This window comes from Tubulanus polymorphus, chromosome 1 (assembly GCF_964204645.1).
Source record: "Tubulanus polymorphus chromosome 1, tnTubPoly1.2, whole genome shotgun sequence".
NCBI classification, from domain to species: domain Eukaryota; kingdom Metazoa; phylum Nemertea; class Palaeonemertea; order Tubulaniformes; family Tubulanidae; genus Tubulanus; species Tubulanus polymorphus.
The window spans coordinates 27,039,156-27,052,923 of NC_134025.1; the positions used below are offsets into that span (position 1 = coordinate 27,039,156).

The following is a 13,768-nucleotide window of genomic DNA, read 5'->3' on the forward strand; positions in this document are numbered from 1 at the left end:
CTCCATTAGAATACCTCGTATAGACGATGCTTTATTTGAAGCAAGCATCCCGAAAAGCTGGCTTCGTTTAATATAAGAAGGTGCATCATGTATTCCAACATGTCATAAATAGATTGTAAAATATGTACATGTGTGTAATAGCTATTATTATGTATTTAGAGTTAAATATCACCAAATAAATAAACTATTAAAATATGATGAATGGCATGTAGTCTGATTTTCATTTGATATCACTGCATCACGCAACTAGTCTGAGTTCCAATTGGAGCGGAAGGAAAGGACCAAGGATTCTTGAAGCACTTCCACAAATTTTGACGATACGATGTATGCAATTGAAAGAGGAATAACACGAAAAATGAATATCTATTTAAATACTTATAAACAATAAAGAAATTCAGGAAAAACTGGCAAACGATTTCTACAGAAACAAAAACTGGAACAATTGTTTACGTCAGAATTTAAGACATACATGTATAATGATTTATCATGTATCGAAGATTTTCACAAGAGCCAACACGGCAAACTTTAAAAGTTCCTGTCGTTCGAAGATATTTTCCTGAAGCGCTTCCATCATTTGCAGGTAGTGAAACAGCGTATCTCTGGGCCAGGCAGTCTCCACCGGATTCTTAGCAATCAGTTCCAAATTATCCTGAAAAATAAATCGGATGACACCGAGTCTTGTTACTCTGAACGAGCAAGGCTTATATCTAACGGTAATTACCTGGACAGTTTTTTGCCAGTTATGTCCGCTGTATGTGGTTTGGATCACATGCGTACTCATTGCTGTATCCAGATCCTCTTGCAACATTTGTCGAGACTGACCAGAAAGTCGCGATTTTGAAAATGCATTCCCAGGAACTAACGTCGCTTTGCGTCCAGTGGTAGTTGTTGTAGGCGGTGCAGCTGGTGCAACATTTGGCGGCGATGCCTCTTTGTCCGACGAGTCACTTTCTACTTTCTTATCAGATTCATCAGCGTCCCAAACGTTGCCTGTTTCTATTTCGTCTTCGTCCTCATCTTGAACTTCGATGTCACTGGTTCTACGAACAGCTTTTAACATGTTCTCTTGCCGTTGGAGTTCTTCGTTGAGTTTTTCAATTTTGATAGTTTGCTGTCGGAAATCTTCCATTTCTTTGACTTCGTTGAAAAGATCGTTGCGGATGCTTTGGAAATTGTTCACCATGATGCCGACGAAAATGTTCCGAAAAATGAACGACGCAATACAAATCCATGACAAAATGTATATACTGGCGAAGTAAGGATTAACCACTTTTATCAGTTCCACTAACATGTCGTGCCAATGATCTAGTGTGAACAGCTGAAACAAAGTCATCAGTGTTTCAACGATACCGCTGAAACTGTTCTTGTAAACTAAATCTTTGCGCTGGGATTTAGAGAAGTTATCGAATATGATGACACCGACGATCGAAAATATGTACGCGAACGAAAATAGTAACATCGTAATTGAAACCATGGCCTGGAAAGCTTTTGCGACTGCTAAGGTAATCAAGCGAATTTGTCGAAATCGTGTCACCATCTTCAACGATCTGAGCACCCTAAAAACTCGCATATTATCAGCTAGAATACTGAGTTGCGACGTAGCTGATTTCGTAGATTTTCCGAAGTCACCTGTGGAGAAGTTTATTATCTCTGGAACGAACGAAAGAAAGGTAACGAGAAAGTCGAAGATGTTCCATCCATTTCGCCAAAAATTCTTGAAATCGTCCATCCATTTCAAAATTATTTCCAACACGAACATGAATAACGTACAGTAGTCAAATATGTCAAGAACAGTTCGGAAAAGCAACATATTGGGCGTTGTTTGCATTCCATATTCAGCTTGAAGTCCCAAAACAACGCAATTACTGAGAATCAAACTCAACATGATGTACTGGAACAGTGAACTTTCAACGACCCAGTGGGCCCATAGATCCAAAGGCGGGTTGTGGGTGTTCTTATTCTTTAATCTATTTCTTCTTCGGTCGGCACTAGTAACTGGTAGTTTACCTCTTTTAGAATTGTATATCTGGAACCGCACCAAGGAATTAGGAGCTTCGAGCATTATTTGCTGCATAGTGTTGCCTTCCATAACATCTTTCGAATTGTATTTAGGTGCTTCGATGTGTCCCTTTTCATCAATACTGTCGAGCAAATGGAAGTCTTGGATAAGCTTGTGACGAAACAATTCTGCCCGCCGTGATAGTAAACCTTCGGTTTGCTCATTTTCAGATTTTCTCTTCATGTCATTCATCGTGAGTGATGGCATTTGGAGACCGGAATGCATATGACTGAATTCACTTCGAAATTGTTGCTGTCCAATTAAAATGCAACAATGCAGCAACAATGAAGTGATTGCGATAACCGTTGCATCGTGCTTATGTGCAAAATCATTTAAATTCATTGATTAAGAGTGTGAGTTCAAGAAAGGTGTTTCAAAATTCTAGAACGTTGCTTTTCTCCTAGGAGAGAATTTACACAGCTGAGGGATAGAGATTTTTGTGGTTTTTGCCATCCATAAATCTGCCTATTAGACCGAATCTATTCTAAAAACGCCTTGAAATATTCACTTTTTTCTATCTTAATCTTCCGATATTGATTTCAAATCAATTTAGGGTGTAAAAATTGACCACAGTAACGACACTTTTATCGGGGTTCGAATCTAACGAAGAAAGTCACGCATTCTAATGATAAACCAATTAGCGACGTGTTAACGGATCTGGCGCGGGTAATTGACCAATCAGCGACTGGCTTCTAAAATCTTATCAGAAAGCACCAATTTTTGAAGTGAGGCTCATTACTCGAGTGAAGATCGTGGGACGCAGTCCATCAACGTATTATTTGTGAGTACAGTTTCGCGCGCTTTTTGCTTTAATATGTCGTGGTTTGTAAAATGTGCAATGCCTGATCATGCTGCAAGTGCTGCTGGGACTGGACCGAGTCATGAAAAGGCATTATTCTGTCTACTATACACACAGAAATTCATCGTAAAAGCTGTCCCACCCCGCCCGGGCGATTGACGCTATTAATTAAGAAAATGTACGAGAATGTAGCATCTAACCCAATCTGACACATGTCTGGATCACCTCACTTCATTTTTTTGCGGCTACTTCAACTTATTAATTCATAGAAATGACAAGAAGTGGCTGCAGGATTTGGCAATGATTGAATGCCTTATAATGATATCATTAAATATTTCAGAATTAGAAATAGTTCAACATTTGAAAAACCATAGATAAAAAGCTGTTAAAACATCATGCCTTCTACCGACAAGACAGAGAACAGGCTATCTGCCTACAAAAATAAAGGCAAAGATTTACAGGTAAAGACAAATGACGGGTATCAAAATTCTGCTATGTTAGGCCTACACGAATGAATCAAATGGTTTCGATTTTGAATGTTATGTTTTCGCAGGATTTAAGACGAAAGAGAGCCGATGTATCGGTTGATTTGAGGAAAGCGAGAAAAGATGAACAGATGCTTAAAAGACGTAATGTCGATGAAATGGTTACCAGCCCGCTGAAAGAAAATAAGGTGCGCTAACCTAAGGGTCAAACTTGTTTTCATTTCGCTCTTTAGGCCCATTGGGACTGTTGAGGTTATTTATTTCGACTGAAATTCTTATAGTTCTCGACGTAATAATTATTTTCGCAGACTTGCCTCAATCAAGCAACAAGTGGAATGGCGATGGTAGAAATCATTCAAGGTGTTCAGGCACCTGATGCTCATACTCAGTTCTTGGCGACTCAAGCGGCTCGTAAACTACTATCGAAAGAGGCCAGTCCGCCGATTAATGAGATTATCGATTCCGGTATTGTGCCTACACTGGTAGAATTTCTCAAAACAGATGACAAGTAAGTCATTCGAAGTGACGAATTGAAAGCATTTTCTAAAAAAAAATGTTTTTAATTTTTTCTGTAAAAGTGATTGAACAGTATCAAGCAAGGAGTCTATCGAATATGATGTTGGGTACTTAAATAATTTTTTCAGGCCTGAATTACAGTTTGAAGCAGCGTGGGCTTTGACAAATATAGCATCAGGTTCATCACATCAGACGCGCACCGTAGTAAAAGCTGGAGGTGTCGAGCCTTTCATTCGTCTGTTATCGTCTAATCATAATAACGTCTGTGAACAAGCCGTGTGGGCTCTCGGAAATATTGCAGGTAATTAATTGATATATGTTGCTTTAATCAGTCATATCACAGACCATTATACTTCTCGAAACATAGCCAAAATACCATATACTGTAAGAGGTTGTGAACTTAGTAAGGTTTTGATGTTTCTGGAACTTACCAAGACTGAGAAAACTGAAACAAAAAAGACCCATGATATTGAAGATCATGAAAGAAAGATCTGTTACACTGACATTTCAGGCAGAATGCTTCTACCCATCTTCGCAAGAAGCATTCTACCCAAAAAGTCATTACTTTGTCGTTAATTCTTTAATATTGTGAGACTTTCTTATACCCCTCTTAGACTGCAACTAATCTAAATTGATTTCATAAGGGTGAATACTGTCAACCCCTCGTTTAATGTTGTCACCTTTAAAGTTGAACTAGTTGTAGTAAAAAGATTGTATTTTCATCAACAGGTGATGGACCTGATCTTCGAGATCTCGTGATCAAGTGTGGCATAGTTCGTCCGTTACTCCATTTAGTCGAAAAGGGTCCACCTGAAAAAGGCGGACAGGTAAAATCTTATTAATCAATTGAGTTAAAATTCGTGATCTTACCGTTCCCGATGAAATTACTGGTAGTTCATTGTTGTCTCCGGTTTACTTGTAGCAAGCACAATTCTTGAGAAATGTCACATGGACTCTGTCAAACTTATGTCGAAACAAGAACCCGCCTCCGCCATTTGCAACGGTTAAAGAATGTTTGCCGACCATTGCTAGATTGATCCATCACACTGATAATGAAGTGTTAGCCGATGCGTGTTGGGCTCTGTCATATTTGACCGATGGAACTAATGAGAAAATACAAGAAGTTATCAATCACGGTTAGTGTTTTATAACAATAGTTCAATGAATGTGATAGAGTTCCGAGTTGCCTCGGGTAATCTCTGGAAATTTTAATAATTTGTTTTAATTATGCTAGTACATACTTCAATTGGTTATAAAAGAGTGTATTCAACTGTGGAAAAGAAATTCCAAATATGCCAATTACCATCTAAAGATCATTTTCAGCTATAATAGCAAAGACTATTTCAATGTGTTGATCTACCACGATATTGGGACTATGGAATTCCTCAGAGATCGAACTATTTGTCCCTGAGTTATGAACGATTGCTGTACTCTGAATTAATCTGAATGTAAATGAATTTATCGTTATTTTTCTTCCACGAATTATAGAAGTTGTGCCACAACTAGTCAAACTGTTGAACATTGCTGAAATACCCGTTTTGACTCCTGTACTACGATCCATTGGTAATATTGTTACTGGCGACGATACCCAAACACAAGTAAGTGACTCGTATATATCCGGTTGCATATTTTGTCAAACTCATCTGTTTCATCCAATGATTTTGACTTTATTTTCAGCATGTGATTGATCATAATGCATTACCCGCGTTCCACCGCTTGCTTTCACATCCGAAATCCAGTATTCAAAAAGAAGCAGCCTGGACGATATCTAACATAACTGCTGGCAACCAGTCACAAATACAAGCTGTTCTTGAGGCTGGCTTGATGCCACAGATCATCAAATTACTGGAGAAAGTGAGTGTTCCGAGTGATTTTGTCTTTATCAGATATGCCAAGTTTATTATCTTATCTACCCTCGGTGATGTGAAGGACAAGGTATTATTGGAAATGCTGATTTATTTCTGCATTTTCTTGTTTCAGGGAGATTTCCGAACTCAGAAGGAAGCAATTTGGGTGATAACTAATTTAACGTCCGGTGGTACGATCGAACATTTAGTCTACCTGGTGAAAATCGGCGTTCTCGGTCCGTTATGCGATCTGCTGGTCGCTAAAGAACCGAAGATCATTCTGGTGATAATCGACGCGTTGAACAACATCCTGCGTGCGGCGGACAGTCGCGGTGAAGTGGCAACGGTCACGCTGATGATCGAAGAATGCAACGGTCTCGATAAGATCGAAGCTCTTCAAAATCACGAGAACGAATTGGTTTACAAAGCCGCCCTCGATTTGATCTCGCAATATTTCGTCGATGAGGTAAATTTGCGAATTTTTAATTCATGACCAACCCGTCGTGTATACAGAAAACACGGTAAACTAATTTCTCTTGGGGCGAAACGCAGGAACTTTGATAAAATTTGCTGAAACTCTGGAATCGCATTTATGTTCTTGGTATATTTGTTACCTTGTTAACACTAAAAGTACTGGTAGTAATTAGGATGAGAATGAAATTAAATACAATGTATTGTCAAAGAATTGAATAAGGTTTTGAAGTGATACATACAGTAGACTCTTTAATGCTTTCAAATCGAATTATCTCTTAAATCGCATACAAATCTTGAATCCGCTGCATCAGAATGTGAAATTAAAATCCATTGTCTAACATGAATTATCGCCTAAATTTAACGATCCTGTTTGATTTGAGTTACAAAGAGTAAGTATACTGGATATAGTTTAAGAACAACTATAGAGATAATCATTAGAAAAAAAAAGAAGGAAAAATCAGCTGATAATTAAGAAGTTTTGACGTTTCATATTCGATGCCAATACAAGTCACCAGATTAAGATTACTCCTTCCATAAAAGTATTAACTGAAGCTAATGTCATGTGTTGATTATTTTCTAGGATGAGGAAGATTCTACGGTCGCTCCTGAGGCCAATGAAGAGGGATTTGCGTTTTCTGAACAGGAAGTTCCCTCAGCTGGATTTGCGATTCAATGAGTGGGATTTATTGCGAAGTTCATATCACGTGATTACAGATATAGATCTTTGATAATATTTATGCCTGCTCTATTATTGCCTGTTATTCCAACTCTTATTCCTCAAAATATTTTTCTTGTGATGTCTCTAAGATTGAAACTTCCATTTCTTACAAATCATGTATTGTTTACAATGGTGAAATAAGTGAATGAATGATGATAGTGGTTATGAGTTCTGGAACTATGAATGTGCTTTTCTTTCAAAAACAAAAACAAACTGTGATGCCTTTCTCATGTGGCATAATTTTCTATACTAGCATTTAACTTTTTCATTTTCGTATGATATATGTCTTAGGATTTTTTGTAAACCTCTATTTTCTAAATAAAAAATCCTATGACCTTAGCATGAAGTGTTAGTTTTGATTGAATGTTTCGACTGACATTTTATGATTATTGATTGATTTGTGGTTAAAGTGTATGTCAATAAAGGATCGATACTACCAATAATTGTTAGTAATATGATCGGCGATCAAACTGATTGATCGATTTACCCGAAGGCTATTTATTCAATACGGCACTGGCAGGTGCTGCCACCTGTCAAAAATCGGCCATTTTCAGTGTTTGACAGTTGGACGATGATGGAATCGCGGATTTACCTCGAAATAAAGTGATTTGCAGACGTTGACAAGCATGGGAGGCTTGTCGAAAGGCCACGACTCTAATGGCTACAGCCAAAGCTACAAGCTAGTGGTCGTTGGAGGCGGGGCTGTGGGAAAAAGTGCCTTAACTATTCAATTTATTCAGGTATGTGGATTGTTGTTGCCAATGTTGGTTGAAAAAGGAAAAAGAGTCTGACTGAGAGTAATTGGGTTTTTTACCTGTTTATTATCTTGTATGATACCTTCCGCTTACCAACACCATTTTCATTCCTTGTCTTGGTCGTACTCTCATAAAAAACATTGTTATATTTTTGAATATTGTAAACTAAAAATGTAACGCCATAGTTCTAATTGACTATAAGTACTTTAACTTCATGATTATCATTGACTATTATAAAACCAGGGGTTTTTGTCTGTTGATTATGATAACTTTCGTTTCGATTCTCTTTCGATTTTAATTCCTGGTTCAGTAAAATTAGTGTAAGGTTATTTGATGGTACTCCACTCTAGGGTTATTGAGGGTAATGTGAAGTGTCATGAGCCTGTGAGTGTGAGATGTCTGAATTTTGTCCAAATGTGTAAATTTTAACTTATGAATCCAACTTTGTAGTTAGTAAATTATGGGAACAGTGTTCTGTGTGATGTTGTGTGTGTTCCAACCCTAAATTGTTTTAAAAACAGATTAGACCTATAGCCTACTAGGTTATCGCCGAGGACATCTTTGTTAAATTTGTGTTCGTCGAGCCTGAGTTTTAAGGATGCATAATTCATTGTCTTACTATAATTTTCGTGACAATGACATTACGTGGTTCTGCAATAATGTATTTGAATTAGCCTATAAACTTGATCGACATTTACTAACATGATAGGCCTAATTTAATTTTGCTTAAGACCTGAGGATTACCTTGTAACATTTAGACGTACTTTTTTTGAACGCTTTTTTTTGCACTGATTTCAGTCTTATTTTGTAACTGATTACGACCCCACCATAGAGGACTCTTATACGAAGCAATGTGTGATAGATGATGTAGCCGCTAAACTGGACAGTAAGTTGTTTTATTTTCTATTCTTTGGCTGTTATCTCAATATTATTAATGAGTATTATGCAAATTTTTGTTTTTAGTTTTGGATACTGCCGGTCAGGAAGAGTTCAGTGCTATGAGAGAACAATACATGAGATCTGGCGAAGGCTTCTTGTTGGTATTTTCAATCATTGATAGGAGCAGGTTCGTATCCAGACCCCTGCAATTATTCCAGCACTTACAGATATTACACCTCAATAACGTAAATGTCTTGAAGTCCCTGGTATTCAAATTAATTCCTCATTGTCCTTGTATGTAAGGTGATCAACTGTTGCCTATTCTACCATTGCGTTGAGAACAACCAAATCTCAAACGTGTCGAGCCAATTGTTCAGTTTATTGGATACACTGTCAGTGTTATAGATTGAGCAAAATGAATGTGCACAAGAGTTGACATTTACTTGTGTTACAACTGACATTTCTTACCACGGGTGGAGCTTTTCTTCAATCACAGATCTTATGCAGCTCTATAACAGGGATGACCTTTCAAATGAATAGCCATTTAGTTAATGGTCCTATGTTTGGTTTACTGATATCATTGTATATGAAAATGGTGTGATCTCTTGTGGATATCACACAAATGCTCCTGGATTTGAACTTTGATGTAATCCATTAATTCAAGAAATAGCTGATGAAATTTAGCTGAATTTATAGCAACATTTTGAAAGCGATTCTAAATGATTTACCGGTATATAACTGGGGAATTGCTTTGAAAGATGTCTAAATCTTAGCGATCATAGTTCATCTGTTATATCTGTGATTTACCTGGTTTTTGGATGTATAAAAGGATCTAGATGGAAGTTAATTGAAAATAGCTAATTTTCATCATAAATCCTACTGTCTGGCGCAAGTCAAGTAACAGGATACGTAGTTTTATGGCATCCACATTTATAATGTTGTCAGTTATATTTGAAATATGAGTTGAAATATGAGTTATTAGTTGTCCTGATATTGAAGATAAGATTACTCTTTGAATTCTGACAACTTTTAGATATACTGTTGACAGTAAAACTGATGTTTAACTGCTGTATTTACTGAATATTTGAATATCATTGAATATTAGAATATCATTACTTAGATGATTTATGATGAAATAAACTGCACGTGTCAACCATTTCCCACTGTATCAAATGGAATCTTGTGATGTCTTAACTTTTGGCCCAAGGCAGAGGTGTTGTCTTTTTTCCCTCACCTATTTATGGAACATTAATTTGTCTTTTCATAAATTGCATATTCTGTATTCTGTTACAATGCCAACTATAGAAATAGTATCATATGTTAAGGATATTTCACTTTTTTGGAGTGTTGTATTTTATTTTCGTTTATTTTAGTTTTGACATTATATACAAGTTTCACAGACAGATCTTAAGAGTTAAAGATCGCGATGAGTTCCCTATGATTCTCGTCGCTAACAAATGCGACTTGGAACACCAACGCATGGTGAGTAAAGATTTAAATGGCTTTACGGGGTACAGCTGGTGACGAGCGAACATCTGCCGGGTTCTCCAGTTGTAGGATTCAGGAATCTAAAATTCCAAGCCACAGTTGATTGAAAATGAAATAAGTTCGACGACTACAAAAGCCTGACTGTTAGTTATGTCACTTGCATTTTCAGGGAGCTCATTATTATGTCTATGAACGAAATGAATCTAAACTCCTTTACAGTAATAGGTATTTATTGTTTACTATAGGTGGCGTCTGATGAGGGACAGGAATTAGCGAGGCAATTGAATATCAGATATATTGAAACCAGTGCAAAACTGAAAGTAAATGTAGACCTGGCATTTCATGATTTGGTGCGCTCTATCAGGTATGTCAAATGAACGTATTTCTTGTGTCCATTTTCACCATCGGTTTGAATGGTTTTGTCCTTTTCGAGAAGTAAATGTTTTCGCAGTATTTTGATAAAGACTAAAATACAATTTATCATTTTAGGAAATTCAAAGCTGAGGAACGTTCATTGATTAAGACGACAAAACCGACGTCTAAGAGAAAGTGCATCATATTATAAAACAAGCATTTCTTTGTTGTAGTTAACAAAAACAATTTGTAAGCCGTAAAAAACTGATCCGTTTGGTGAAAAAAATTAATTCAACGTCCTGCACCTATCATTGAAATTACATTATGTGGCTATTTATGAATTATGTAGGCATCCATGGAAATATAGGGATTTAAGATCAGCGGAATTTTGCGTATATAATTTATGAACAAAGGAAATAATAGATACTTTTCATTTTGAAGTAGAGTATGTCAATATACGCAACAAAACTGGCAAAAATCAGTGGACAATTTTTGGCCATGTGTATATTTCTAATACTGTTTATCATTCTATAAAACTGTCTCTATTGTATTTGGTTGTTGTTCGGAATGCACGCAAAATCAAATCAAAACGTTAATTATATTGTTGGTTGTGTTAATTATAACTTGACTAAGGATACTGTAGATACATTATCGCTTAATTAAAGTTCATTGTCGTAATTAAGTGAATCAGTACGTACCATAATTACTTCTAGGGGATTATCGACGAAATTTTCTCCACTATAGCCATATATGTTACAGTGTAAGATTTATTTTTAGCTAGTCAATGAAAACAGTCCGATTTCTTCTTTTGCGTATTATATCATGTATTGTATATAGTAGCTTATATATAAACAAATCTATGTATTCGATAAAGATATATATTTATTTGATACGCTATCTGGAGAATGGTAGTAGTTTATCGCATTGAGCAAATTAGTCGAGGATTTTCTTGCTACATGCTTCATATTCGATGATTTGATACAAATCGAGAAATGATTAGCTACCGTCATATATATTTACATACAAATAAATTTGTGCGATGAATATCTTTTTGATTGTTATCATAAGGATTGTGCCTAAAAATGTGTATTTTATTCTTGGAAATGTTCGAGACTCTTTCACTGTGTAATGAACTAAAAAGAACATTGATATAACGATGTTTCTATCGGGTTTATCATATATCAAATGTACTACTGTCTCCTCTGGGCCGTCCTCGATCATATGTACATTTCATTCACGCTGCTCTATATATATGTTCCGCCGAGGCCTTAAGAAATAGATCTCCTTCTGAAGGAAATATAAGTTTGCATTGAAAATTGTAATATTATGAATTGATTCAATTGGTGTTGGTGGGTGGGTTGTTAGATAGAAGCAAGTGTTGATATATTTTAGATACTACAGTATATCATGTAGAATTTCTTTGCATTTTTTGCGCTCTCATAAACTTTATAATTCCAATGGATTCAAGATGGTCAGATTTTCGTTTTTTTCTCAACAGGTGATATATAAATGAGCGCATTCTATTGATATCTAATCTGATAGGTTCTTTTGCATTTTGTGTTGTGTTCATTGTGCTTATAAAATTCAATTCAAGTCATTTGCTAACTATGGGTGACTATCATTACAATTAATGAATTGTGAATTTTATCACTATAAGTAGACATTTTACCATTTGCTTATTATAAAAACATCATATATGAATGACTTCAGGTATACAACTATATTGAAAATCCCAAATTTGAAATGTATCACTTATGTGAAATGCATTCTTGCTTCCTACAATGAGGCCTCGTTACAACTAAACTTTGATGACTTACTTGATTACAAAATCGTAACCAAATACTGGGGTTAGATTGATGTGAAAAGTTCATGAAATTTCTGTGAAAACATGTGAGAATTTCCAAAAATGTGCGGAATTATGCTGAAAAGTTTTGATATTCTTACCACTGCAAATATGAAAATTTGATAACTCTCAATTAGAAATCAGTTTTATGGTCCCTGAGGTTTGTAACGAGGCTCCACTTGATAAAGTAAGAAGAATATGGTTTATAGTAGTTAATTGTATGATGCTGATTTTTTTCGGTACTCGGTGTTCTTTTAAATGTACGTTTCAGCCTCTATTAATGTGTCAATGATGTATTTCGTCTTCCCGTGTTCGTATTGGTGCTCAATCAACATCAATTCAAAAAGGTGCAAACTCACGTTTTACAAGAAGGTGTAAAAAAGAAAACAAATTTCTTATGATATTATCGCGATGATGTATGTTATATGTATCATCGCTTTGTACAGTCAAGTGCAGTTTCAAAAATAGGAAGTAGGTAGGTGTTAAAAAGACTCCGTTCGTGCCTTTTGATAGTTATCTCCGAATGCTGCCATGTTTTCATTTGATAGTGTAAGAGAGAGAGAGAGAGAGATAGAAAGAGGATATGTCTGAGGGAAACATACACAACTATCACCAGTAATGGCGAAAAGAATTCATTGTTTATATCGTTCAGTATATAGATTTCTGGTATATTATTTGGCCAGGATAATGTTTTATAGCCACCTATATCACCGGGACTTCTCTGGTCAGTACATTGAGGCGTGAATTGAAAATGTTTAGATTTTCCTCTAGATGGCGAATCCGTCGATTGCAGTAATTCGAATAATCGCGCATATATTTTTTCGATCTATTCTGTATAAGTTGAAGATTCTTAGATTTCACTGTATAACATAGAACTCAATGCAAATCAAATGTAAAACCTTTTGAAATGGCACGAAAGAGCGTTGAAATTGTGTATTGTTTTGTAAAAGAAAAAAAAACACTTTTTATGAATCTATATTGTGGAATGTTCTTTGCTATGTAATGATAATAAAAGTTAAGTAAAGTGTTATGTACAATACGGTAGACATGTCTGTTTATTTGGATTCATGATTGGTGTGTTTAATAGCAACTAGCTTTTTCCCTTCCAAATGCCCTTTTTTATGCTGCCTTCATATCAGGAAGGTCGTGAAGCTTCTTCCTCGGAACCCGATTGTGAGTTGACGTCGAATTGGTTAGATGAATGAAATTTTACTCGCAGGTTTGGAACTGGGAGGATGTTCCCGTACCATCCAAAACTTATGTTTCGTCTAGAGTCTGTTAATACGTGTACAAACTGCTATTTGCTGTCGAGGATATTGTACTGATATCGAATTGGCTTCGTTCTAACATCGCTTCCTTGTTGTGGTCATCGAGATTTTATTCTTATAATCTTTTTCTGTTCATTTTGCACTTTTTCGTGTATCTCCCTGAGTTCTTGACCTTTCAATTTATGGTTTTGTACCAAACCGGACGAAATTACGCTTTAAACATTCGAAAACATCCAGGTCCCCGTGTATTGTCTTTCAAAATCATAAAATACCGACCTGTGGT

The 13,768-nt window shown here is 36.1% G+C and overlaps 3 protein-coding genes across 3 annotated transcripts; 2 read left to right on the forward strand and 1 right to left on the reverse strand.

The window, feature by feature from the left end:
* Positions 1–484: 484 nt before the first annotated feature.
* On the reverse strand, positions 485–2,251 carry LOC141915025 (cation channel sperm-associated protein 2-like). Its single transcript, XM_074806402.1, has 2 exons — positions 722–2,251; positions 485–649 (listed from the first exon to the last, which is right to left on the reverse strand). The coding sequence occupies exons 1-2, from the start codon at positions 2,249–2,251 to the stop codon at positions 485–487; spliced, it is 1,695 nt and encodes a 564-aa protein (XP_074662503.1).
* Positions 2,252–2,775: 524 nt separating this feature from the next.
* LOC141915387 (importin subunit alpha-1-like) lies at positions 2,776–7,197 on the forward strand. The gene is made up of 11 exons (XM_074806897.1): positions 2,776–2,840; positions 3,199–3,319; positions 3,412–3,531; positions 3,652–3,851; positions 3,988–4,160; positions 4,589–4,686; positions 4,782–4,995; positions 5,348–5,457; positions 5,537–5,713; positions 5,840–6,172; positions 6,761–7,197. Exons 2-11 carry the CDS (start codon positions 3,254–3,256, stop codon positions 6,854–6,856), a joined length of 1,587 nt encoding a protein of 528 aa, XP_074662998.1. The 5' UTR covers positions 2,776–2,840; positions 3,199–3,253; the 3' UTR covers positions 6,857–7,197.
* Positions 7,198–7,452: 255 nt separating this feature from the next.
* LOC141915389 (ras-like protein 2) lies at positions 7,453–13,254 on the forward strand. Its single transcript, XM_074806898.1, has 6 exons — positions 7,453–7,638; positions 8,452–8,539; positions 8,617–8,719; positions 9,906–10,014; positions 10,266–10,384; positions 10,510–13,254. Exons 1-6 carry the CDS (start codon positions 7,525–7,527, stop codon positions 10,583–10,585), a joined length of 609 nt encoding a protein of 202 aa, XP_074662999.1. The 5' UTR covers positions 7,453–7,524; the 3' UTR covers positions 10,586–13,254.
* Positions 13,255–13,768: the final 514 nt, after the last annotated feature.

Bases quoted from the DNA above. Each gene is read 5' to 3' on its own strand.
- LOC141915387 (XM_074806897.1), top strand. From the start codon at position 3,254: ATGCCTTCTACCGACAAGACAGAGAACAGGCTATCTGCCTACAAAAAT. The intron at 3,852-3,987 runs GTAAGTCATTCG...TAATTTTTTCAG, and splicing joins TTTCTCAAAACAGATGACAA to GCCTGAATTACAGTTTGAAG. The intron at 6,173-6,760 runs GTAAATTTGCGA...ATTATTTTCTAG, and splicing joins CGCAATATTTCGTCGATGAG to GATGAGGAAGATTCTACGGT.
- LOC141915389 (XM_074806898.1), top strand. From the start codon at position 7,525: ATGGGAGGCTTGTCGAAAGGCCACGACTCTAATGGCTACAGCCAAAGC. The intron at 10,015-10,265 runs GTGAGTAAAGAT...TGTTTACTATAG, and splicing joins ACTTGGAACACCAACGCATG to GTGGCGTCTGATGAGGGACA. The intron at 10,385-10,509 runs GTATGTCAAATG...TTATCATTTTAG, and splicing joins GATTTGGTGCGCTCTATCAG to GAAATTCAAAGCTGAGGAAC.
- LOC141915025 (XM_074806402.1), bottom strand. From the start codon at position 2,251: ATGAATGACATGAAGAGAAAATCTGAAAATGAGCAAACCGAAGGTTTA. The intron at 650-721 runs GTAATTACCGTT...TTTATTTTTCAG, and splicing joins ACTGGCAAAAAACTGTCCAG to GATAATTTGGAACTGATTGC.